The sequence below is a fragment of the Hippopotamus amphibius genome, chromosome 5, assembly GCF_030028045.1.
Source record: "Hippopotamus amphibius kiboko isolate mHipAmp2 chromosome 5, mHipAmp2.hap2, whole genome shotgun sequence".
Classification (NCBI taxonomy): domain Eukaryota; kingdom Metazoa; phylum Chordata; class Mammalia; order Artiodactyla; family Hippopotamidae; genus Hippopotamus; species Hippopotamus amphibius.
In genome coordinates this window covers 138,979,783-139,005,284 of record NC_080190.1, presented here as the reverse complement: position 1 = coordinate 139,005,284, position 25,502 = coordinate 138,979,783, and the positions used below count along the sequence as shown (strand labels likewise).

The 25,502-nt window shown below is 41.8% G+C and overlaps 1 protein-coding gene across 6 annotated transcripts in view; it reads right to left on the bottom strand.

Annotated features, from left to right (window-relative positions):
* Positions 1–25,502, bottom strand: part of GRHL2 (grainyhead like transcription factor 2) — a 175,059-nt gene that overhangs the window by 69,105 nt on the left and 80,452 nt on the right. For all 6 annotated transcript variants that reach the window (XM_057736476.1, XM_057736481.1, XM_057736477.1 and 3 more), the window contains 2 exons: positions 24,741–24,897; positions 21,090–21,201 (listed from right to left, as the gene is read on the bottom strand). In XM_057736476.1, the coding sequence (XP_057592459.1) occupies positions 21,090–21,201; positions 24,741–24,897 (269 nt within the window). The remainder of the gene's footprint in view (positions 1–21,089; positions 21,202–24,740; positions 24,898–25,502) is intronic.

Here is a 25,502-nt window from a genome sequence, read left to right as displayed (position 1 = left end):
CATCTTCAGCATCTTTCCATGTCACCAAATAAAAATATGGAAAATAGTTTTAATGTCCAACTAGTGTTATATTGGATTAAAGTAAAATGCTATAACTTTATTTTGCTCTTATTGGCCCCTGAAATGATGTCTAATATTTTGCTACCTTAAATAGCACTTCATCTAATTATCTTTATGGCAAAATAGTCATATATACTTCATTATTTCATTAACATATGTTCTCAGAAGTAAAATTAATAAGTCAAAGGCAAATATATTTTTAAGGCTTTTAATTCATTTTGTCAAATTGCTTCGGGAAAGGTTAAAGCAATTTATATTCACAATAACACTGTGTGACTCCCTGTTTCCTCAAGCTGTCTCTTTCCAAGTTGGTATGCAAAGTATGCTAATATTTCACTTGCAACTCTTTGATTGCTAAAGAATAGAATAGTCTTCCTTTTGCTTTCTGGCTCTTGGTGTTTCTTTATAGTCTTTCTCTTTGTTTCTCGAATTTATTCATTTATTGTAACAGTTTATTGTTCTGTCTTTTGTTCATTTTTCTGTTAGGGAATTTAAATTTTCTTATTGATTAAAAGTAAATATTTAAAGCTAAGAGATAAAATAGAAAGCAAAGGAAAACCATTTTATATCCTACAAATTTGGAAAAAAATTTTATGACTATATTTCAGATGACTTTAAATGCAAATCTGTGCTTTCAGCAGGCCAGCCAATCTCTTAAAACTTTGAAAAGAAAATGGATCACTGAACTTAAAAAAATTGAGTTCCCTGATTCTTCATAGCTATTTGTTTTAAAAGATAGCCTTACAATTTGGTTTTGAAATTTTAATAAGCATTTTTAAATCATAAATGAATCATAAATTTAAAAAGCAAATGCCATATACAGCAATACAGAGAAATCAAAGTGGTTTAGTCACTTATCCTAGATATTATGTTTTTATTTTTCCATACCTTCTCTACCTGAAAAATTTCTCCCCTAAAAAAAAATGTTTTAGCTTAGAAAAGTAAAGAATTTTTAAAACAAATGCAATACAAATACAAATAAAATGCTTTCTGGGCCCCCTAATCTTGTACAGGGTTTCTCTCCATCATGTTTAATCAACAAATGTATTGAACAAATATTTACTGTGTGTTCCCTATACACCAGGCGGCATCCTCATGCTTGAGAAACAGCAGAAAACAAGACTAGGTCCCTGATCTAATGGCACTTATAGTTCAGAAGGAGACAGAATACAAATAAGTAGACAAACAAATGAACAACACAATTATGTCTAATATGCCTTTTTATGCAAAAAAAAAAAAGAAAAAAAACAAGACTGGCTTGGCTACTTTTTATTGGGTGGCTACATTACCTTGCTTATTTCCTTCATACCACATAACAATATTTTATTTATTTGTTTATTTATCACCAGCCTTTCGCATTAGCTATACATGCTACATGAAGGCAAGGAACTTATCTTAAGTGCTGCTACTTCTCAGTGTTTAACATTATCCAGATAAGATGCCTTCTGTGAATTTGTTGAGTAAATGAATGAATAATGGATCTATGGGCAGTCTGAACAAAAATCATAACTAAGAGACTAATGTCACACACTCCTCTGTAACCTTATACAAGAAACATCGGCTCTCTACCCTTTTATTTTTAGTCTCTAAGCCATTCACCTATAGATGGTAAAACACCTCTGCTATCACGAGGTGACTGTGAAAGTTTTCTACACGGCTTACACATGTTGATGTTGCTTTGCCCACATGCATTTTAGTCCAATAAACAAAATGCTAATAGATGTATCTCCTGTTTCTGAAAACTGTCTTAACGTCCTTTGATAACTGTTGTTTGCTTAAGGGTTGATGACCTTTGGTGTAGGAATAAAACCTCAGCAACCTGTTGTGAAGTCTTCCTGAATTTATTTCCTCAAGAAAGTTTCTCAAACCCAAATTTTGTAAATGTTGATAGCTGCAGCCAGAAAAAGGCACTGTACTGAGCTGCTGTGATGAGCTGACTTTCCCAGAGCTGCCATCGCAAATACCACAAATTTGGAAATTTAGAACCACAGAAATTTATTCTCCCACAGTTCTGGGGCCAGACATTCCAAATCAAGGTGTTGGCAGGGTTGGTTCCTTCTGGAGGCTCCATGCCTCTCCTCCCTTCCGGTGGTTGCCGCCAGTGCTCGGCATCCCCGGACTTGCAGACGTACCGCTCTAATCTCTGCCTCTGCCTGCACGTGGTGCTCTCTCCTGTGTCTCTGTGTCGGTGCCCCCTTTTCCTTCTCTTCTAAGGACTTGTCATTGGATTTAGGGCCCATCTTAATCCCGGATGATCTCATCTTGAGATCCTTAACTCATTACATCTGCAAAGACGTTTCTCCCAAATAAGGTTCTGGGACTTAGGATGTGAACATATGATTTTTGAGAGTTATCATCAACCCCTGCATCTGATATTCCCTCCTACGATTGGAAGTCATGTGATTTGAGTGTGTGGCTTGTTCTTGTATGAGAGCCGCTGTAGCTAAAAAGTAATCACTCTTTAAATTTTAAAGCATTTAATTGTGAACATACAGGCATGCCTCAGAGATATCGTGGGGTTTGGTTCCAGACAACCCCAACAGAGAGAATATTGAAATAAAGTGAGTCACACAAAGTTTTTGGTTTCCTAGTGCACATAAAAGTTATGTTTACTCTGTATTGTCATCTATTAAGTATGCAATAGTATTACATCTAAAAAACAATGTACATACCTTAATTTAAAAATACCCTATTGCTAAAAATGCTACCCATCATCTGGGCCTTCAGTGAGCTGTAATCTTTTTGCAGGTGGAGGGTCTTGCCTGGATGTTGATGCTGCTGACTGATCAGGGTGGTGGTTGCTGAAGGCTGGGGTGGCCGTGGCAATTTCTTAAAATAAGACAATGATAAAATCTGCCAAATTGATTGACTCTTCTTTTCAAGAATGATTTCTCTGTAGCAATGCAATGCTGCCCGATAGCATTTTACCCACAATAGACCTTTTTCCAAAATTGGAGTCAATCCTCTCAAACCCTGTTGCTGCTTTATCTACCAAGTTTTTGTCATATTTTAAATCCTTTGTTGTCATTTCTACAATCTTCACAGCACCTTCACCAGGAACAAATTCCATCTCAAGAAACCACTTTCTTTGCTCAACCACAAGAATCAATTCCGCATTCGTGAAAGTTTTATCATGAGATTGCAGCAATTCAGTCACATCTTCAGGCTCCACTTCTAATTCTAGTTCTCTTGCTATTTCCACATCTGCAGCTACTTCCTCCACGGAGTCTTGAATGCCTCAGAGTCACTCAGGAGGGTTGGAATCAATTTCTTCCAAACTTCTGTTAATCTTGATATTTTGACCTCTTTCCATGAAGCACAAACATTCTTAATAGTATCTACAATGGTGAATCCTTACCAGAAGTTTTTCAACTCACCTTGCCCAGATCCATCACAGGAATCACCATCTATGGCAGCTATAGCCTTACAAAGAGTATTTCTTAAATAATAAAACTTGAAAGTTGAAATTACTCTTTGATCCATGGGCTGCAGCATGGATGTGGTATTAGCCGGCAGGCAGACAATAATCTTATAATACTTCTCCATCAGAGCTCTTGAGTGACCAGGTGCATTGTCAATCAGCAACAATAATATTTTGAAGGGCATCTTTTTTTCTGAGCTGTAGGTCTCAACAGTGGGCTTAAAATATCCGGTAACCATGTTGTAAACAGATGTGCTGTCACCCAGGCTTTGTTGTTCCACTTATAGAGCATGGGCAATGTAGATTTGGCATAATTCTTAAGGAACCTAGGATTTTCAGAGTGGCAGATAAGCGCTGGCTTGAACTTCAAGTCACCAGCTGTATTAGCCCCTACCAAGAGAGTCAGCCTGTCCTCTGAAGCTTTGAAGCCAGGCATTGACTTCTCTTCTCTAGCTATTTTCTTCCAATATAAGGTTGTTTCACCTACACTGAAAATCTGTTGTGTAATGTTGTTTAGCTGGATAACTTGCTGCAGCTGCTACATCAGCACTTGCTGCTTCACCTTGCACGTTTATGTTATGGAGACAGCATCTTTCCTCAAAACTCATACACCAACCTCTTCTAGCTTCAAACTCTTATTCTCTAGCTTCCTCGCCTCTCTCAGCCTTCACAGAGCAGAAGAGAGTCAGGGTGTGGCTCTGGATTGAGCTTTGGCTTATGGGAATCTTGTGGCTGCTTTGATCTTCTATCCAGACCAGTAAAACTTTCTCCATATCAGCAATTAGACTGTTTTGCTTTCTTACCACTCATGAGTTCACTGGAGTAAGACTTTTAATTTCCTTCAAGAACTTTTCCTTTGCATTCACAACTTGGCTAACTGCTTGGAGCAAGAGGCCTAGCTTTAGCCTATCCTGGCTTTTGACATGCCTTCCTCACTGACTTTAATCGTTCTAGCTTTTGATTTAAAGCGAGAGATGTGCAACTTCTCCTTTCACTTGAACACTTAGAGGTCACCATAGAGTTACAAATTGGCCTAATTTCAATATTGTGTCTCAGGGGATGCGGGGTCTGAGGAGAGGGAGAGATGGAGGAAGGGCCTGTCAGAGGAGAAGTCAGAATACATACATTTATCAATTAAGTTTGTTGTCTTATATAGGTGTGGCTTGCGGTGTCCCCAAAACAATGACGATAGTAACATCAAAGATCACTGATCACAGGTCACCATAACAGATACAGTAATAATGAAAAAGTTTGAAATATTGAGAAAATTACCACACTGTGACACAGAGTTAAGCAGTAAGAAAATGCTGTTGGGAAAATGATGCCAATAGACTTGCCCCATGCAGGGTTGCCACAAACATTCATTCTTTTAAAAAGCAGTATCTGTGAAGCGCCAGAGGTGAAGCCCAATAAAACACTTCATATTACATTTTGAATGGACTCTTTTTTCTTAAGAAATGATGAGGCAACACAAAAACTACATGTTTTGTACACTGGTTTGTAAATATCTATAGAATACTAGCATCTACTTGGTGAGCATGGGTATATAAATAGAAATATGGTTAAGATGTTTCAAAAAGTGACATGATGGGAAAAAATTACAATTACACGTTTCTAAAAACATGTATGTCAATTGAATCTAAGCTACAAAGGTAGTTCTTATTAATCTCAGTGATTTACACACAAAGGAATAACCCTAAAGTACACAGCCAGCTCAAAGCATCAAAAAGAACAAATCCGTGGGAAGAAGAAATGAGAGTCTGTCTAATGAAATAACAGTGAAGTTGATCTCACTGTTAATGTCATGTTGCTGGTGATAAAGTCAAACTTTCCAGGGTCTGTTCTCAGGCTGGGTGTGTCCTTGGAATGTCAGGGTGAGACGTATGGGAATGCACAGCCATGGAGATTCTCTAGGGCCTGTTAGGATGCCCTCCAAAGACGTAGACTGATAGTTCCTGGATTCTCGTAGGTTATAGGCCTGTGCAGATGTTCTATAACAGTGATTCTCAGGTGCTGGGGTGCATCACAATCACCTGGAGGACTCTGGTAAAATGCGGCTGAGTCCATTCCCAGAGATTTTGATTCAGCAGGTCTTGGATATGGCAAAGAATCTGCCTTTCTAACAAGCTCTCAGGCAAGGCTGATGCTGCTGGTCTGGAGACCATCTTGGGTAGCATGGATCTCTGGCAAATTGAAATGACTGAATTCTTTCGGTGCATTTGATTTATTCCACATATAGTCTTAGAAAGCACTACATCTGCACTGATGTCCTACATCAACTATCCATGACATTCATGAGACAGATTGTTCTTCTTTCTCAAAGGTCTCCCCTCTTGGGTGGAGATCAACACCACATACAGGAGGACCAGGCAGTTACCTACATGGTGAGACCCGGGTACCACCCGCTCCAAAACATTTGTTTATTCTCATGCCTGGAATCCCATCCTAGAACTCTCTTTCCTCTGGATACAGACACTGGCATCTCCTGACTTGAAAATGCAAATACTCTTGGGACAGTAATAACTGCCACCAACTGAGCACTTACTGAGCGCCAAGCCCTCCACCGACATTCCCTCACCTAATCCTCACCACTGCTCTGGGAGGTAGGTATCAGCATCCTCCTACACGGAAGTTAAACTGCTTGTGAAAAATAACGTGGCTGGTAACACACCAACCTATGATTTGAATCTAGGTCTGTTTAATGTCAAAGGCCATACTTGTAACCACTGCCTATATTTATCTTGCAAATTTATCTTGCAAATTAAACAATCAATGGCCACCAGGTAGTAATATCTTACAGAGAAAAATCATAGCACAGCCTGCGTGGCAACTAGCTGGTAGAGAAGTGCTGGGGGAATATAAATTTGATAAGGTGGAGAAACTGGATGTATTTGGACCATTGCAAATGACTTGACAAAGGAGGGCAAAGTTAGGGGTGCCGCATTGAAGAGGAAGCAAAGAACACAACTCCATATCCTGCAGACACCAGGAAGATGGAAAGAAAGCTCACAAATTAGCCCTTCTGAGAAAGCAAGGGATGTGGGGGAAAAGATGAAAACTTCACAGTGTTTCAGTGAAGGGCTGCTAGGCACGTGTGGAGGTGCAATACTTCCCATGTTTTTGGCAAGTTATATTCTATGCCGAAATTATGGGATTTAATTCTATTTTAATTGTTGTGGAAAGTAGGATGGTGAGTCCTTTTGTTATCTTTTTTATTTTTTTGCATATAACCTGTTGTCTGTTAAAAGGTCTTTAAATTCAGACTTTCGTAGATTGAGTTTTCTGCATACTGATGATTGTATGTGTATGATTCTGGAATGCTGTCAAATGAACTATTAATTCCTTCACCTTAATTAAGCTTCACGTGCTTGGTAAATTATAACTACCACTTTTTATTATTTTTTGTATATATTGTTGGAGATTAAAAGAAGTGGTGTAATTAATGCAAAAATTGCTTCTCTTTTGAAAGGTGTGGATTCTGTCTGGACTGGTGTGATAAGGAAGTTGGAATGCTGAAAATGGCTCAAGGCACCACTGCCAATTCAGTGTGCAGTACACCACAGCCTAAGAAGATGCTTATTTTGAAAAGCCAAGAACTTGGGGGTCGTTTATGTATTTGGAGTCAGGATGCTACAAGGAGTCTATTTATAGGATGGTGCCCAAAGTACAGAGGGAAAGGACACTGGTGGGGGAGACTCCCAGACCTGAATTTAATTTCTGTCCTCCTCGCACAAGCCCTGACACCTCCAGTGAAAAGTTACCGAACCTTTCTGCACTTGTATTTCCTCAGCCACAAAAGAGAGACAATGTCTAAGAGAACAGCACCTGCTAGTCCTGTAGGTGATGACAGAAACAACCACTGCTCCCCGCTTTCCCCCACCCCTCTTGTCCTCAAACATCTGCTTCCCTCTGTCTGCTACAGCCAAATGGGATCAGCTCATATTCAGGAAACAGTCGAGGGTCATTCTAGGAGTATTCGTTCTGACTTGAAATAGGTAAAATAAATAAACCCTAGTCCAAGTAGGTTCTGAGATTTTTTTTTCTGTTTTCAAAATCAAAGAAGCAGCTTCTTAAAATTTGAATGACTCACAAGAACTCTAATGAGTTCATGGTTTCCTTTATAATACTTTTACCAAGTCAGAGGTAACCTGGGTTTCCCTAAGTGTGTTGACACTTGAGCTGATTTTTAGAGGCACTAAATGTATTTCCATCAGTGGGTCCTGGCCCTGAGCAAATAGTAGGAACAGCCACCAGTTTCTGAGAGCTTAGTATGTGCTAAATACACATACTTCACAAACACAATCTCAGAAAATTCTGATCAGTAGCTTTTTTTATGATTCCTACTTGGTATAACAGGCAAACGTGTCAAGTACCTCCCCTCTCCAGCAGTCACTTTAGCTTTGAAAGGGACAAGCTGGGATTGAAACCTAAGCTCTGTCTACATACAAAGCAGAGCCTTTTGCTTTCTGTGATATATAACCTTTCCAATGAGCACCTTTCCATACATAATCCAGAACAAAGGGAGCTGACATTATGAAAACATAATTCGTGACTCATAGAATGTGACTGGCATAGAGTGACTCTTTGGCACTATTAAAGCTGGGGTTACTAATAATATTATTAATATTTACTCTCCATACATCATTTAAGATGAACTCTTTCTTGGAATTTTCCCACTAGGCTAAACCTAACATTTTATTTGTGTTTGACTCACTCTTTTATTTCCAGAGAAGAAATTATATAGGCCCATGAGACAGCTTTCAATTGCACTGACCGTAAACTTAGAGGAAGAAAAGCATTTTACATTGTAACCCATTACTGCATTCCAGATATGCTAGTATTTTTATTCTATTTGATTTCATTGTTTAAGAATGCTGGTCCTGAAGACCTAAACAGATGTTTCTCTAAAGAAGACATACAGATGGCCAATAGGTACATGAAAAGATGCTTGACATTGCTAATTATTAGAGAAGTGCAAATCAAACTACCGTGAGGTACCACCTCACACCAGTCAGAATGGTCGTCATTAAAAAGTCTACAAAAAACAAATGCTGGAGAGGGTGTGGAGAAAAGGGCTATATGATCCACCAATCCCACTCCTGGGCATATATCCAGATACAGCTATAATTCAAAAAGATACATGCACCCCTATATGCATTGCAGCACTATTTGCAATAGACAAGACATGGAAACCACTTAAATGTCCATAAACAGATGAATGGATAAAGAAGATGTGGTGTGTGTATATATACATACATATGTATACACACACACACACACACACACACACACAATGGAATACTACTCGGCTATAAAAAAAAAAGAATGAAATAATGCCATTTGCAGCTACATGGGTGGACCCAGAGATTATCCTACTAAGTGAAGTAAATCGGAAAGAGAAAGACAAGTACCATATGATACCACTTACATGTGGAATCTAAAATATGACACAAATGAACTTATCTACAAAACAGAAAGACTCACAGACATAGGCAACAGACTTGTGGTTGCCAAGGGGTGGGGGGGTGGGGGGGAGAGGGACTGGGAGTTTGGGACTAGCAGATGAAAACTAGTATATGCAGGATGGATAAACAACAAGGTGCTACTGTATAGCACAGGGAACAATATTCAATATCCTGTAACACACCATAATGGGAAAAGGGGAGAAAAAGAATGCTGGTCTTGACCCATAAACTTGATTTCAAGTTGAAGGTAGGTCATAGTCTGTGTGGACACATATATGCACATGCATGTGTGCCTATACATACACCATGGCTTCTGGCTCTGAATTTAAATCAACTTGGATGGGCTTAAAATTAAACTCTTCTCATTAGTCTGCTATTCAGTGAAACTTAACTTCAATCTACATGTTTTGTCTTTTCAAACTATCTGTCTCTTCAATTTGTGAATAACACAAAAGTGCCTAACATATTCCGACAGTTTACTGAATGAAGACATGAGTGGTGCTTCAGTAAATAATTTATTCTTGTACATTGCATGAACTACTCATGTTTTATTCCAGTTTTCCATTCTTCATGTCATTACTTAACATGCTAACACTCTTAGGGGGAGGCAGGGGACAAGATATTATAGGCACGTAGGGTTAGAAGTTAATCAGCCCAAATCGTCTCAGACCTACAAACAGGGCTCCCCCCATCTAGCACAAGTCCCCAAACTTCCCCCACTCCAGCTGATATTTCCAGAAACTGTAACCCTTCCCAGTTAAACCAACTCTAATTTACAAAAGAAAATTGAACTCTTTCTCAAATGATCATACTTTATAATTAGCAAGAGTCTTGAGAATTGCTCTCTGTCCTAAGACATTCCGCAGTCTCTCTCAAAGGCCCACTCTAGTGTCTAGCAGCCCTCAATGTCATAAATAATTTTCCAACACCTATACTTGTCCTTTTGAGTTGCAGACTGAATAGATTCAAACAAAAGAAATGACTTTTTGGCAATTGGTGGTGCAGGACACAGACACTACAGGAACTGTAAATCCTCACATGGATTTTCTTTTCATAAATTGGGGAATTACAAACCCAATTCCTTCAGCGGCTCAAGATCCATTAACATTAACCTCTGTTGTTATCCTCCCCAATAGCCCCTGGCTGCCCAATCACTTACCAAATTGGTCCACAGAAATAGGAAGGGAAGTTTGTTATGTAGACGATGGAGTTGGGAGGTGTTGGTTACATGAGGGATTTGTGCATTAACGGCTATTTGAATTACTCATGTCACTATTCCTGTTTAGTTATTTTCCAACAATTATTACAGGATTTAGATATTATTTCAAAATTGAAATTCCAATTCTCTTAAATATACTTCTTCAAGAAGGTAAATGTGTCCTTCAAAGGAGGGAAGCAGTTCCCGTTGTTACTATTTTCCTTGGTGATGCTGAACCACAGCATCTGGGACTGCAGGTGCGAGCACAGCGGAATCAGCAGCCACCATAGAAAAGCTGGCTTCCTGATCTGTGAAATGGAGATAATACAGCGCTGGCCTCACAGCATCTCTGAACAATGATGAGATGCTCATTTATTCGGCTCTCGGTTTTTTCAATACTTGCCTTTTCAAGAGCAGAAACACTAGTGGCAGCTCTGCATTCCTGGAGCCAGTTCAAAGAGTTTCTTCAGACTGGATCCACCTTATTTTGGCTTCTCCAACCTCAAAGAGCTTAATTTAATTTTGGAAAAAACATTCTCTTGGCAAATATTAGATTTTGTAAACAGAGAAGAACAACTTTAGATTTGCCTAATTCCACACTTGTGGGTACTGCAAAGACAATGAAGGCATATATTTGCTCCTCCTGAACCCAGGCGAGACAGAGGCTTCCAGGCACCGCTGGAGGATGGCTGAAAAGACCAGCTCTATAGTTTTGTTCAGTAAATAGATGAGTCCATGAAACTATCAGACTGCATCGTCAGGGTTTTGTATTTTTTTTTAATTTTTAAGCCAACCAAATAATATGAAAAAATGTGACTGTTAGGTTATCTGAGGTTTCATTCAATCCATCTCTAAAGAAAATAATTAGGCCCCAAGCAAAAAAACATGAAATCAAATAAAAAGCATAGATGATATGTTTGAGATGAAAGCATGGTCACATATAGCTATGGATACAGAAAACAGCCCACCCGGTAGGGGAAAACAATGTGGTACCTGGTAAATGTGAAAAAGAAAAAAAACACAAGACAGGAAATTAAAGCGTTTTATGGTATTAAGTACGGTGGCTTTATTAAGAGGTTTTAGTTATCTGTGTGTGTATGTGTGTGTGTGCGTGTGCACATGTGTGTTAATTCTGAAAGCTCATAATCTAAACCAGTATCTCTGTATAGGACAGCTTTAACCTTTTGTTAAAAGAGATCCTCAGAGCATCCATTCAGTGCATGCTCTTCAAGCACCCATTCCCTGCTTTCATCCTCTCTGTAACATTCCTTCTGGTTAACCACTCAGGGCTTTAAAATTGCCAGCAGTAGGGAAGTACTTTTCCAGAAAAGGTTTATTGAACAACAATGCCTGGAACCAGGCAAACACAATTCCTGGAAGCAGTGAAGAAAAATTGACCCCAATTAAAGACCACATTAATTATAATTTTAAAGTTCCAAATCTAGTACTCTTTTCTTGGGGAAGTTTGCTTTAAAACAACTTTCTATTTGTTTGTTTCCGGGAAACAACAATAATTTCGAGTTAAGTTAAAAAGGAAAAATTTGCCCTTGGTTTATTAGTGTAGGTATTATAGTCCTATGTTAGCAATTAAGTCTTGGAGTTGTTAACCAGGCTGCATCAAAAAGTCTATAGTATCATACAAGAATATCTAAAATATAAGAAATTAAAGTACCGAATGCACATTTAGCTGGCATCCAAAAAAATACTACCAAAATTGATCCTTTCATCATGGAAGAGGACAGAGCCTGACCCCACCTTGATTTCCCTGTTAACAAGACACATGCCCACTTACCATGGTGTTACCTACATACACAGAACCATACATGGAAGTTTGTCCATCAACTAGTCAACACTGGTTGAGCATCTTTTCTGTGGCAGGCTCTATACCAGGTGCTGGTTATCAAAAGTTAAAAAAAAAAAAACAACTTCTCACTCCTCAGCATCTACTGGAATGGACAGGATGTAAACTAATAAAGCAAGTGAAACACAGCAGAGTGTTATTGTCTACACAGAGGGAGGGAGCAGCTGACTCTGCCTGAAAAAATTAGGAAGATCTCACCTAAGTGGGGTCAGGGGAAAAAGGTCTTAGGGGTGAGATGTCAGCCAGGTGAAAGAGACAAGCCCTAGAGAAGGAATAAAGGAGAGGGTTGGAAGTAACTAGGAAAACTAGTGAGGGGTGAAAATAGATCTATAGATTTGGCATTAAGAAATTTTAATAGAAGGCAGATTATTCTGGATTCAGACATGAGTAGCAGTTTAGGATGGGGGCTAGGAAGTGACTCCTCTTGTAAGAAATATGGATTGGAAGGAAAGAGGAAGACCCAACAATAGTTTGACAGGGAGTCTGCCAGGATCAGGGCCTGGACATGTGGGCGGTTTGTGAACTCTGGCCCTGTCCTGGCCCCCGCACAGGGGGACGGCTGGGGGATCCCCGGATCACCCTAGGCTCACACGCCAAGGAGGAAATGATTCTCCCCTGGGGTGTTGTCCCCAACAGAATGAGCTTCCAGGACTCACACAGAGACATGCATGCAATAAATAAAAACCCACAGGGGCTCATTTTTTATTGAAAATTAACACATTCTGTCTGAACTAAGATTAAATTTTAAAGACTATTTAGCGTGTATAATCTTTTAAATATATAACATTAAGCCTACCATTTTTATCACATAAATATTTTCTAAACAAAGTTGAAGATGAAAAAATTTTCCAGTAGCCGTGGCTGCAGTAATTCTCTCTAAAACAGAGGGTGCCTTACACTGCCTGTGACTGCAGCAACGGCCAGCACCGACGACCAGCACCGACGACACCCGAGCAGCAGGTACGGCAGAGACTGGCCCACACCCCAGCCTCTTCCCTCCCGTGGAGGAAGCAGGGGTCAAGGCTGCTCCTCTAGCTTAGCCCTGACTCACTACCTTGAGCTCACCAACCAGCCCTGGTGTTTTTGTTGGTTTTTTTGTTCTTTTAAGTTGAGGGCTCTCAAGAGGTTTGGTTTTGTTTTGAACCAAATTTACTTTTCATATCTATTCAAAAGTGTGGAAAGAGTCTAGGAAGCATCAAAAATCAAGATTCCATTTACTTATTTTATTTTTAAAGGAGGGAAGCCCCACACTTTCCCAACTGCAGGGAGAGAGCAGATTTATACCACTCTGGGGAGGCGCTCTCTCCACAGAATAAAACTCAATGGCCGAGTGGGAAACCCTGGCGGAGAAGAGAGAGGCAAGCTGCAGGGCACACTTGTCTCCCAGGTCTATTTGGGTCACAGATTCACACTGACTACTTGGCTACCTGACCTCGTGAAAGGCAGCAGCTGCCTCCCCCAACCCACCAATCTCCACCCTCCCACTTTTCTGCACAGCTGAGTAGCCCAAACCAGGTTTGACTATAAAAACTGTAAAGTAAGAAAGCACACTCGTAGGGCACATTCAGAGCCAGCCTCCTCTAGAAAGTTCAAAGAAAAAAGAAAAGAAAAGAAAAGGTGTGACAATTGTATTTGCAATTCCTATTTGAAAGTGGAGTAGGATTCCAGACAGAAGAGAGCTCCCGGGCCTGGACAGGTGAGCCAAACCGAAGAAGTCACAGCGGTCAAAGAAGTTCTGCATTCGAAAGGCTTCCAAAAGGCTTCTCTTTGATTCTCGAAGAAAACTATTTAGAACTAAACGTGAAGAAATATTTCGATTTCATTGGAACTTAAGTGTTCCTGAAAGCTTTAACTTAAGATTGCTGTCAACAGCACGATTTAAAAATAAACAGATTTGTATTAGGGCACAGATGAAAATCCTATAATCACATGCTAATAACCCAAGATGTACTATTACTGCCTGCTAATTACCATGGAAGACTATAGGATTAATATTAACAATGTAACTAATATATCCCAATACAGGGAAAGATTACTTACTGGGAAGCAAAATTAAAGACAGACTGAGTAAAAAACAGATGGTTAGTTTCACAATTAACTGCAAAATTATGTCAGTACTGGTCAAATTGGATGTGCTTTGTGGAATAAGTCTCATTACATTACTCTCCATAGCGCTCACTCTGAAAGTGTAAAAACTCTAATGTGCATTGTTTTGAAACATCTGCATTGTAAAGCCAGGAAGTAATTCTTAATTCTGTTCATTAGAGACAAATTATATTTGAAAGAGTTTCAATGTATCTGCTGTAGCTTCTGGTTTTTCATTCTATGAATCAATATTAGTTGTTGAAGGTCTTATAATTTTCCTTCCCTGCTAGAAAGGAAACAAATAGAAAAAATATCCCTTCCCAGGAAAGTGGAATTAGTCACGGTTGGAGTAGAGGTGGTACGCAGTCTGGTTCATTTTATGATTTGAGGTTTGTTTCAAATGTTTTTAAAATGCTTACACCGTGCAAAGCTGGATCCCTGCACCATGCAAATAAGTCCTGGGGAACTCCCAGCCTGCTCGACGTGTACACCGTGCCCGCGAGTCACCGTGCCCCCTGGCTGGACTCCGCACCGGCCAGCCCCCACTTCCCGCGCACCTGGCCCCCATGCTCCTCCCGACCCCCCTGCCTCGCTAGCAAAGTTGAGCTTATCTTCTGTGATCTTTTTCTCCTCCTTTATCCCCACAGCCAGTCAGTCCTGGAGAGTCCACCAGTTCTAGAATTCGTCTCTCATTCCTGGGTGAACTTTGTATTTCTCCTTTAACTTTGTATCTCTCTGGTTTTTCCCCAGCTACAACCAGTCTCTCCCTCACGTCATCCCACCCCGCCACTGGCCCAGAACTACCTCTCTGAAATACAGATATCACTGCATGGCAGTCCTGCGAAAACTCCTCAGTGGTTATCCAAAGCCTTCAAAATCAAACACTGCAACTCATGAAAGGGAAATACCACCTCATCACAATATTCCATATGCCTTTATTTCTGCCCCTGTCTCCTCCTTGTCAGAGTTCTGGGAGGACTGATACACAAATGGAACACACCCACCTGGATGAGTGACAACTTTTATGAGCACTCACTTATGTATTCCTGGATCTCTAAAGCCCACTCGGTTCAACAACAGAAAAACACGGATTATCGAAAAACAAAGCATGCATGTTACACCTCAATATGAAAAAGTATAAACACACACTCTTCAATTATCTCCCCAACAAAACTGCAAAACAAGGCTCTGTGGAGCCAAGCCAGTGTCAAAGCAGCAGGGAACGAGAAACTCTGAGCTTAATTCCCCTCAGCATCTGGTGTGGTGATGTTCCCCTGCAAAGACCCACCCCACAGTCTGAGATAGCATTTCCCCAATGTCCTACCTGCACATCTGCAGTTAACCACCAGGACACATGTGGTATGAGTCAATGGCCATCTAATACTTAGAACCTTCGGGGCCCTGGAGCTCTAAACACCCTTCTGGGCTCATACAGCCTCCATGGGAGACCTGGAGCTTCAGCCTGCACCTCATGGAAACAGCTTTACATAAGGCTCCTTTCAGAGCTTGAGACCAGCAAATTCCATCTATACTTCATATCCCTGTTGCTCTAAGATCCCCCTTAAAAAAGCAGGCCTCTCCACAACCACTACAGCCTTCAATCTCATTTTCTCACCCAGTTTGCTCAGGACTTCCCTCTCTCCACCCCACCCTACCCCCGCCCCCACCCCCACCCCCACGTAAGATGAATCAATGACACTCCTACCAGCATGCAGGTGAGTGTCCACCCCTCCCATCTTCGCCAATAATTTTATCAGATTTTATAAAATCATTTTCCAATCTCATTTTGGTTTTTCTGTCTGGATGCCGGTACCTCTGCATGGGCTGTTTCCTTGGCTCGCAGCACCCTCCTCCACCTTTTCGACCTCAGACACTCTTGTTATCTTTTCAGAGGGGTCTTGGAAACATCTCAGGGAAGTGCTCCTCCCATCTGCCCTTCACCACCTGGTGTCTTAGCCGGTCACCTTCTTACCTCCAGATTTGAGCAGTTTTGAGGGCAGGGCTCTGGCTTATTTATCTATGAATTGCCAGCTCCTAACAAAGGGTCTATTTGCTGAGTAAACGTGGAATTACTCTGCCTTTCTACAAGCTGGTGGTAACTAAGATGGGACCAACACTAACTCCACGTCCCCTTAGAAAGGGGCTTTCACACTCAGAGAGGAGCAAACAACAGATATCATCAAAGTGACAATTCCAATCAGTGGGTACAACTGGCGCAGGAACACTCTTTGGGCTGCAGAATGTAAATGTATTTATGACCTGGAATAATCGTTGTTATCCAACGAGCTCACAAGAAAGAACTTGTGAAACTTGGAGAACTCTGCTTATTTGCTTTGCAAAGCAGCAGAATGCACTTGGGCTGGCGTTTGTTTGTTTTAATTATATTCAGTAAGAGCTAATTGCGAATGTTTTCTTCCCCACCAACAGAGTTTATGGCCTAATGTACAATAACCACGTCTCTGAAATGGCTTTTAGGAAATGTCAGGACTAGCAGCAGCCAAGAGTCCTGCCATCCAGAGTGCAAAATGTTCTCAATGTCTACAGAGAAAGGTGTAGAGGGGAAAAGTAGGACCTCGATGCAAGGTCAATTCATCAATGTGTGCAGTCACTCTGCATGAAATCAGGGCCTGGTGGGGGCCAAGAACTCTCTAGAGGTCAGGATACAAAGATAATAGATGGTGGAGTGAAGACATAGAACTGTAAAAATAAAACAAGGGGTGCAAACTCCAGCATTCCTGGGTTTCCATCTTCGACACCTACCAGGGATCTGACCTTGGGTAAAGTTTTCAGCCCCTCACCATCTCAGTTTTTAAACAATAGAATAAGTTGTTTCCAGGATGAGGGGCAAAATATTTATGTCCGATGAAGAGAAAGAACCCAGTACATAGAAGGCAACAGACACATGGGAGCTGTTATTAAGACAAGGTTCAGGGACTTCCCTGGTGGCGCAGTGGTTAAGACTCCAAGCTCCCAATGCTGGGGGCCCGGGTTCGATCCCTGCTCAGGGAACTAGAGTCCACATGCATGCCACAACTAAGAGTTTGCATGCCACAACTAAGGAGCCAGTGAGCTGCAACTAAGGAGCACATGTGCGACAACTAAGACCCAGTACAACCAAATAAATAAATACATAAATATTAATAAAATTTAAAAAAAATTTGCCATGAAACCTACAGTTACCAGAAAATATTAAAAAAAGAAAAAAAGAGAGAGACATGGTTCACTCCTTTGAAAGCCTGCCTCCTGTCACTGTAATAAGTGTCATCCATACATTTGTTCATTCATTCATTCACTCATTCATTCCTTCAGGAAATACTTATTGAACACTCACGATGACTCGGGCTCTGTGCTAAGCATTGGGGCTGGAGCAGAGAGCAAAACAGACAGGTGTCTGCTCTTATGGGCTTCTTCTAGCCGTGGGGGCGGGGGGGGCGGTGGACGCAATAAGAAGTAGAAACATACGTTCATAATAAGATGTTGGTGGTGATAAGCGCTCTGCAGTCAACTAAAGTTAAGGGAGCTCAAGAGTGACGAAGGTATGGCGTTTAGGTAAGGTGACAGGGAAGGTCTCTCTGATAAGGTGACAATAAGGAAAGGCCTCCAAGAAGTGAGGGAACAAGCCGGGCAATGTATGCATATCTGCCAAGGAGGGACATGCCTGGTGCGAAGCAGAAGTGGCCTCACTCAGCACACAGGAAGCTGGGAGCCGCGGTGCCACGTGCTCTAAGGAGCAGCCTCCTTCCCCGGCCTTCAGGCTCTCACTCTCCTTTCCATGGACCCACAGACAGGGCTCCACTGGGGACACCAAGGGTCCTCTCCCATCAGGCAGCCAGCACACAGGGCCTACTCAGAGCATCAGGAGTATGTGGGAGATGAGGGTTATCCACAAAGAACGACCAACAATCTAATCCAAGGGAGACAGATTTATGTGAGGAAAGATGCAGAACGTTCTCCGGGCATCATTATTTGAGGGTGCAAGAGATGAAGGGAGAATCCTTGAGCGTGAGTGCTGAGGAGATGTTGAAGAAGGAAAGACATAAAGAGAAGAGAGAGCCCCACTGGGCTTCACATGGAATGGAGTCAGGGAGGCCGCGTGCAGGAGGGAGGGCTGGTTGTCTTGGGCAGCCCTGGAAAGGAGATGAAAGGGTGTGCATACCCATACACACAAAATTGTGCCACACATAATTTGAGTAGTTTGAGGTTCCCCTAAAGCCCACCCACAGACCCCAAGGACCACGGTCATGAATGCTTGTTTTAGCAAAAGGGGCCTCGTCTCAGTCTCTAATGCCAACTTCAAGGTTACTACCTGCAGGGCCCAGTTGAGCTTGCTGACCACAGCAGCTGGCGGAGACTTGGGAACTGCAACTTTGGAGCCCTGACTTTAACCTCTAGTTCATGGAGGTTAAGAAAAATAACACATTAAATAATTTTGGATTCTTCCTTTTCTTTTGCAGGCTACTAGAATGTTCTCAACCCAAACTGACAAAGGTATAGCATACGCACTCTTGGGCCTCCCTTCCCTCTCAGCAGGCACTGGTAACCCTCCTGGCTTACAAACATTCGCAACACCGCCCTGCAGAGTTCCTGCCGGTGACGGCACATGGCACACAGACATTTCTAATAGAAGGGGGGGAGGGGCGCTGTGGCAGCATAGCCCCCCCCCCCTTCTATTAGAACTGGTGTTAACCACCCACTGGCAGAGGAACAAATGGTTTGCTTTTTTTTAATCTAGTACAAGAATGAATTAGATGAGATTTTTTTGCATATTTCCTAATTGTGTCAGGTTGAGGTTAGGGGTAGAGACTGTGGTCAGAAAATTGATTTTCCATTTGAAACTAAGGGGCTGATTCAATGCCTTGATCTCAGATTCAGAGCAAGCAGCCCAAGTAGCCTTGAAGCTACCTAGTAAAACTCACAAATCTCAATGATAAATCGTGTGTGTGCATGTGTGCCCACACGCATGTATAAAGGGTTACATGAGGGAGAAAAGGCAGGCAAGAGGTGATAAAGAAGAGAGATAAGATCGGAAATCTTGTGAGACCTGAGAGATCATTCTGGTCTAAGAAAAGTAAACTTTGTAACAACATCAAAGCTGAACCAACAGGTATGCCAGTAAAATGCGCTCATTATTTGTCTTATTTGGACCTAGTCCATATTTCTACCTAATTGCTCCTCTCATTTTCTTGGGCAATAATTATAAGGCTAAAGTTTTCAAATAAAATAAAATTGTTCCTCTGCTCCGTGCAGACTGGCTACAAAGCAGGCCATGGCAAGTACCCCAAACCTTCCATCCTAGTCAGTCAGTCTTGGGGGTTCAGGGTATGACCCAGGTAAGGAAGATTGTTTTTATCCCAGCTCTTGCATTAATTCTTGCACTAATTATCTGAGGACAAGTCACTTGGAAAGGTGGGTCAGTGAGCCTCTCTAGACCATGGCCTCCTTATTTATTAGACAAATACGTTCAACTAGTTTATAGGAGATGTGTGTGTGCACGCACGCGCGGTGGGGGTATGTAAAACCGGCAAATCAGTTTCCATATGTTTTACAGTGAGTGTCTAACCCTAACCTAGTTACTAACTTCTCTGCCATTGGTCAAGGGGTCCTAGCAAGTGTGAGATGGAAGGTAGGAAAAAATCCTTCATTACAATGTGAAAGAAACCAAAGTAAACATCCTTTTAATGGCTCATTAACACCTCTGGTATCCAACACAGTGGAAACCTTCACTTGGCCTATCCTCACAGGGACTCTACACTCTTGGTCCACAAAATGTGAAAATAAAGCCTATAAATGAGAAATGATTTATTTCTCATGGAAGCAGCATGTAGATAAAGTGTTAAAATTACTTAGAAACACATATACATCACTGTCTGATTCTTTAATTAATTTCTAGACAAAGATCCAGTCCCCGACTTCCCCTCCTTTGCTCTGTGTCTCAGAGGTTGATTCCTGAAAAGTGCATGTGTCTCAGAGGGTCATGTGCCCTCTGCTTCAGGATAACTTGGCCAACGGGAAGCACCGGGGGAGACTGGGAGGCAGGGAAAAGCCAGGGCACCCCCTCTCCTCCTCCCTCTTGGCATTGAGGGGTGTCTCTGGCAGTGATTCCTCTGTGGTTCTCCCTGCTCTTGGAAAGCTCCTCCCTCTGTGGTCCCAGCTTCAGCGGAGGCAGTGCCTGCTCCTGCTGGGCCGCTCTCTCCACCCCCACCAACGCTCCCTCTGCTCCTCCAGGCTTCCAGCTCATAGCAGCAGGTGCCTACTGCGGCTCCTCTTCGCATTGCCTCATGGTGCCTTCAGCCCTCCCAACCCTGGCAACGAATTCTCTCCACGGAACCACTTGGGATGGGCTCTGCTTTCCTGACAGGACTCTGTGTCTAGTCCAGGGGGCTCCAGGTCTCTGAAGAACAGAAACCATGTTCAGGAGTATACAGATTCCTGAAAATGTGCTCAGCAGGTCCATTTCTTTCTACTGCCAGGAAAGTTCTCTCAAACACTGCATTTGTCTGATCACCTAGCACTGTTTGCACTAGACACGTGTTTGGATGGAAGGAACATGAGTTGGAGAATTAGAGAACGAGAATGCTCTATCTAGTCATGTGACCTTCACAAGTACCATAGAACTAAATGAGCCAAGGTTATTGGCGTCGGAGGCGGATAAGAGTTCCTCTGGCCTGCCTGCCAATTATTAGGTTCGGACATGAGAGGGCATGGAAATAAGTTTCAGAAAGTGGCATGGCCACTGCAAATCTCAATCTATTATTATATGAGACATAGATGACTTTTATGGAACAAAAGGTGTTTTGCTCTCAGCTTAGCCCAGTTTTGACTTCTCAGCCTGATTTGTACTAAATGTACTAAAACATAGAAAAAGTGCACAGACCAGTGCCCGGCACATCACAAGAACGATGTGGTTCCCAGCTGTAATTTCTGAGCTGGGCTCTCCTTTGCAACATGACAACATGGCAGTTTACCAAAGACCATGCAGGGAGGTCAAGGTCAACTTACCAATGTCAAGGACCCTCTGCTTGGCCGTGTGCTGCCGAGAGTGCCAGTACTTCCAGTATTTCAGCTGCTCATCCCGGTTTTTGTCTTCACTGAAGACCACCATCACCACGCTCTGCAGAGGGGAGAACCATGGAGCTTACTTTCTGTTCAGTGCCTCCTGCTTCACACAGTCTCCAGTTCAGGAAGTTCTACCAGAGGTGGGTTGCTGTAATTTCTGTAAATTTGCTTTTCTTGCTTTAGAAAAGCCCAGATAAGCTCAGTTTTATCATTTGTTTTGTTTTAAAATGGGCCTACTTAAAAAAAAAAAAAAAAAGATTGGGAAATGAGAACAGCACATAGAAAAAACAGCACATTTTTACCATGAGTCATAAACACTCAGATTAACCAATTTACCAGAAAATTTATTATTTTGTGAGGTGAGTGGGAATACCAAAAAAGATTTTTTTCTTGTACTGGAAACAAGCACACTTTTAAAATTTCATATCCTTAAACTTAGAATTTGGTGCTTTTATAAAGAGCAAACATCTGTTTCTGGCCTAATTAAGTGCCTCTGGTTGGATTACTGGAAATAATGAAATACTACAAGATGAGCTCATATTGATGAACAAAGATCTAAGCTACAAATATTTCACAGACCAAAAGATACAAGGTCAACTATGTTATTTATATAAATATGTGGATGTACTTTTAAAATGAGCATGAGAAACTAATTATACCTTAGAGAAATAAGAATCCCAAACCGCTTTCACTTCTAAGTCACAGACTTGTTAAACCAAATATGTTAATTCATTGTCATTTATGCGATGGAGGAGGTACCAAACACAAACAAATAAACAAACAAACCAAACCAAACCAAAACCTTTAATTACAGCATGAGGAATACTGTATCCAGGAATACATTCCCCCTCTCATTCCATATCCTAAAATACCTCTTAGACATTTTTCTGCTATTCCAGAAGCATACTTCATTGACTCCCATTCCTTAATAACTTCTCCTTTCTTAATAACCTCTCCTTTGTAGCATTTTACACACTTGTAGTCATCTACTTAATTATTACAATTATTCAGTCCACGGCAACATCTTTCCATTGATGTCTGACTTGGTGAGGGCTGGGACAGTGTCACTCACTCGCCCGACAAATAAGAGATACAAAATACATGTTTGTGGCCACACTGTCAAGTCAAAATCTGGCTTATTCCCAGTGATATGTAAACATTTGTTACACAAGAAAGCAGATGTTTGTTAGAAAAGCTAGTTTAGAAATATGCATTCATGTTATTTGCATTCCTAAGCAGCATGACCCTCAAGGGCATGGAGGAGAGCTGATGAGAAAGGGACCCATTGGCTGTGCTGGTGGAACCTGGAGCTCAGCCTGCTCTCCATCCTTCTCCCTCCCCCGTCCTCAGGCTTTTCCATTTACATGTAAGTCTACTGCACAGCCTCCTTGTGCTTATTTCTGTCTGTTTCAAAATAAAAATAACATTTCAGGTAATTTTTTCTGGCAAATTACTAAATTAGCATAAGTAATGGCATATTCATGGTATGGAAATGTATGTTTTCAGTGACAAAGAAAAAGGCAGTTTGAAACTGCTGTTACCAAGGCTACGGGCTTCGACTCAGGATGCAACACTGTTCTCAGAAATCAGTGCTAGGAGGTCCCAAGTGCATCCTTCATTCCTCCGGACTGCTTGCTCTCCCAGAGCCAAGGGGTAAGAAAGATCCACTCTGAGAAGGGCCATCCTACTCTCCAAGGCTATTAGATTGAAGTCCTTGAAAGAAGGAAGGCTCTTAGTTTTAGGCAAAATGGAACAAAAGGAAATAAAATCTCTATATTAAATTATCTCCATGATTTCAATGAAAGAAAATTCTTGGGAAAGTCCCTGTACTCCGAACTATTGTCTTGGCCTTAGATTACTAACCACGCATCATCTTTTCAGGGTGATGATAATGGTGTTGTTACCAAGGTACATATACATTTTACACTTACTTGTAATTTACAAGATTTAAAAAAAAAATGTCAGCATCTTTTTACCAGGCATCCACATGTGAGGGCTTAGGATGCAAATTCTAGGATATGTTTCCAGAGCTGGATCTCCCATGCTAAAACCCTTCTGCCTATCAGGCCTCCATGCAACTCAACACAGTATACTTAGTGGTTAAGAGAGTAGGTTCAGGAGTCTGACTGCTTGGAATATAACCCAGTTCCCTCAGGTGTGAGCTATGTAACCTTAGCCAGTTTCTAGCTTCTAAAAGGCCAAGTTTCCTCATCTATAACATTATACAAGTAATGCCTATTTCATAGGGTTGTTGTTAGTTTCAACGAGTTTCTAGGTGTACAGTGCTTAACATAGTGCCTGGCACATAGAAGACACACTCGATAAATATGGGCTGTTACACTGTGACTCTGGTTGCTGTGATGATGACGATGATGGCATCCTTCCACCGTAGCCTTGACCACAGGGTTGGAACATACTAACTCCCCTGGAGGGCACACAGCACCCCCAAGCACTTTTCCACTTGCCACGAGCTCAGCCTCAGGTAGGACGTTAGCCCCACATCCTCCCCGTCTTTCCCCTCACTCTCAGATGCCCTGCCTCCTGCAGCTGCCATCTGGAACTGGAACAGCCTTGGAGGGAGAAAGGCCTGCTGGACAAATGAGGAGCAATTCCTCCTTGTCTTTCTCATGGAAACAAAGCCATAAAACCTGGTTGATTCAAGAGATCACCATTGCAATGTTTTTACCTAAAGCTAGTAACAGGCAAGCTGGCCAGCACGTGCCCAGATACTCTTTTCTCTTCCACCTCATATGTTATTTTTGCATGGGAATATGGAATGGAGTAGAATCCCCGGGCTCAGCACAGCACGGCGTTCTTTCTCAGTGTGCAGAAGAAAGAGCGTAGGAGAACGCAGCTATGGATAAAATTAGGTGGGGTGGACACCGTGCACACAGCAGCATAAATCATTTCACAACAGGGCAGGAAAGTCCTTCCACCTCTTTTCAGAGCTCTGCTATAATTTTCCTTTTCAGTAGAGAGGGATTACCAGTTCCCTCCCTTCCTGGCAGTAGCAAGAATGCCAGAAGTTGGCCGGCTTCCAAGGCAGTTTCATTTCCCACAAATAGAACTAAATACTCATGAATGTGAAAATTCTCCAAGTCACTCCTGGTAGGGATCATATCATGCCCACCCCTTGACTCCTGAGTAAGCACCAGGCTGCAGAAGGCTTTTAAACAAAGCTGCAAGGGGCCCAGAGACACGGAATGAATTGCACCCTCTTTTACAGAAGGAAGCCCATCTCTTTCCTGCCCACAAATACACTCTGACTTACATCTACTTACTTGAAAAATGCACATCATTTGATTGAAAACAACAATGATAACAATTAGGTGGCACATGGGCAATGAATGAAGCTGGGAAAAGTCCTTGGATAGAGTGAGAAAGCATGTTCCAACCACGTCCCTTCCCTGGGGTTTATTGGTTACTGATTAAAACGATAAACGGCAAGCCAATAAGTTCTCTTGCCCCAAACTCCGACATTTTTTCTAGAATTATTTATTTTGGAATTTTTTCCATGCCATTCCACAAGGCTGGCAGGTAGCAATTGCTTTCATCTGATCCCTCTGTGCTTTATTTGAGAAATGAGGCCCCTACCCTGACTTTGCTGATGGGATGTCGGAAGCACTTGTTGTCCCCTGTCTCGCTGAGCGTGATGGCATAGAACTGTCCCTTGTTGAGGTAGGTCATGGGGCCCTCCCCCTGCTTCTGACGGAGAGATTTGGTGGCTTCCAGGGTGTACTGAAATGTGCCACTGTGAACAGAAAACAAATAGTGGTCAGATTCATTCACTTGGACATTTCCGCCTTCCAGATCAATTTCACATCAATAGCATTTTGTATGAATATTAACCAACGTTGACTCCATTTCAGAGACAAAACACAGCATATGGTAAAAGAGATGAGACTATACCAAAGGTCACTGCTAGTACAATGCACACAACATTTCTAATAGTGGCCCATAAACCAGATGGTTTAGAAGGGGAGAAAGTCCACAATGTGCCCATCCAGTTGTGCCAGGTGGGGCCGGGGAAGCCTCTGTTAGGTTTTAGTTGGCGCTATGTTATGCCTGAACTTAAGAATTGATAGATTTTGCCACTTGCATCCTAGCAACAAGCCAAATATGTGAATGCTTTTGTTCAATTCTTCCACATACCAACCTTCTTTTGTCTAACCATGGTGTTGCAAATAGCTACATCCCACTTTCAAACATTTCGAAATATAAAAATCTGGAACTCAAACATTACTGAAATCTATATAGAATCTAGTTCCCTAACAGGGAGTGTTTTTTGATTTTGGAGGTTGGGGCAGGGTGGGGGGTGCTATTTTTTAAGCCTGCAAAAGAACTCATGACAGGGTT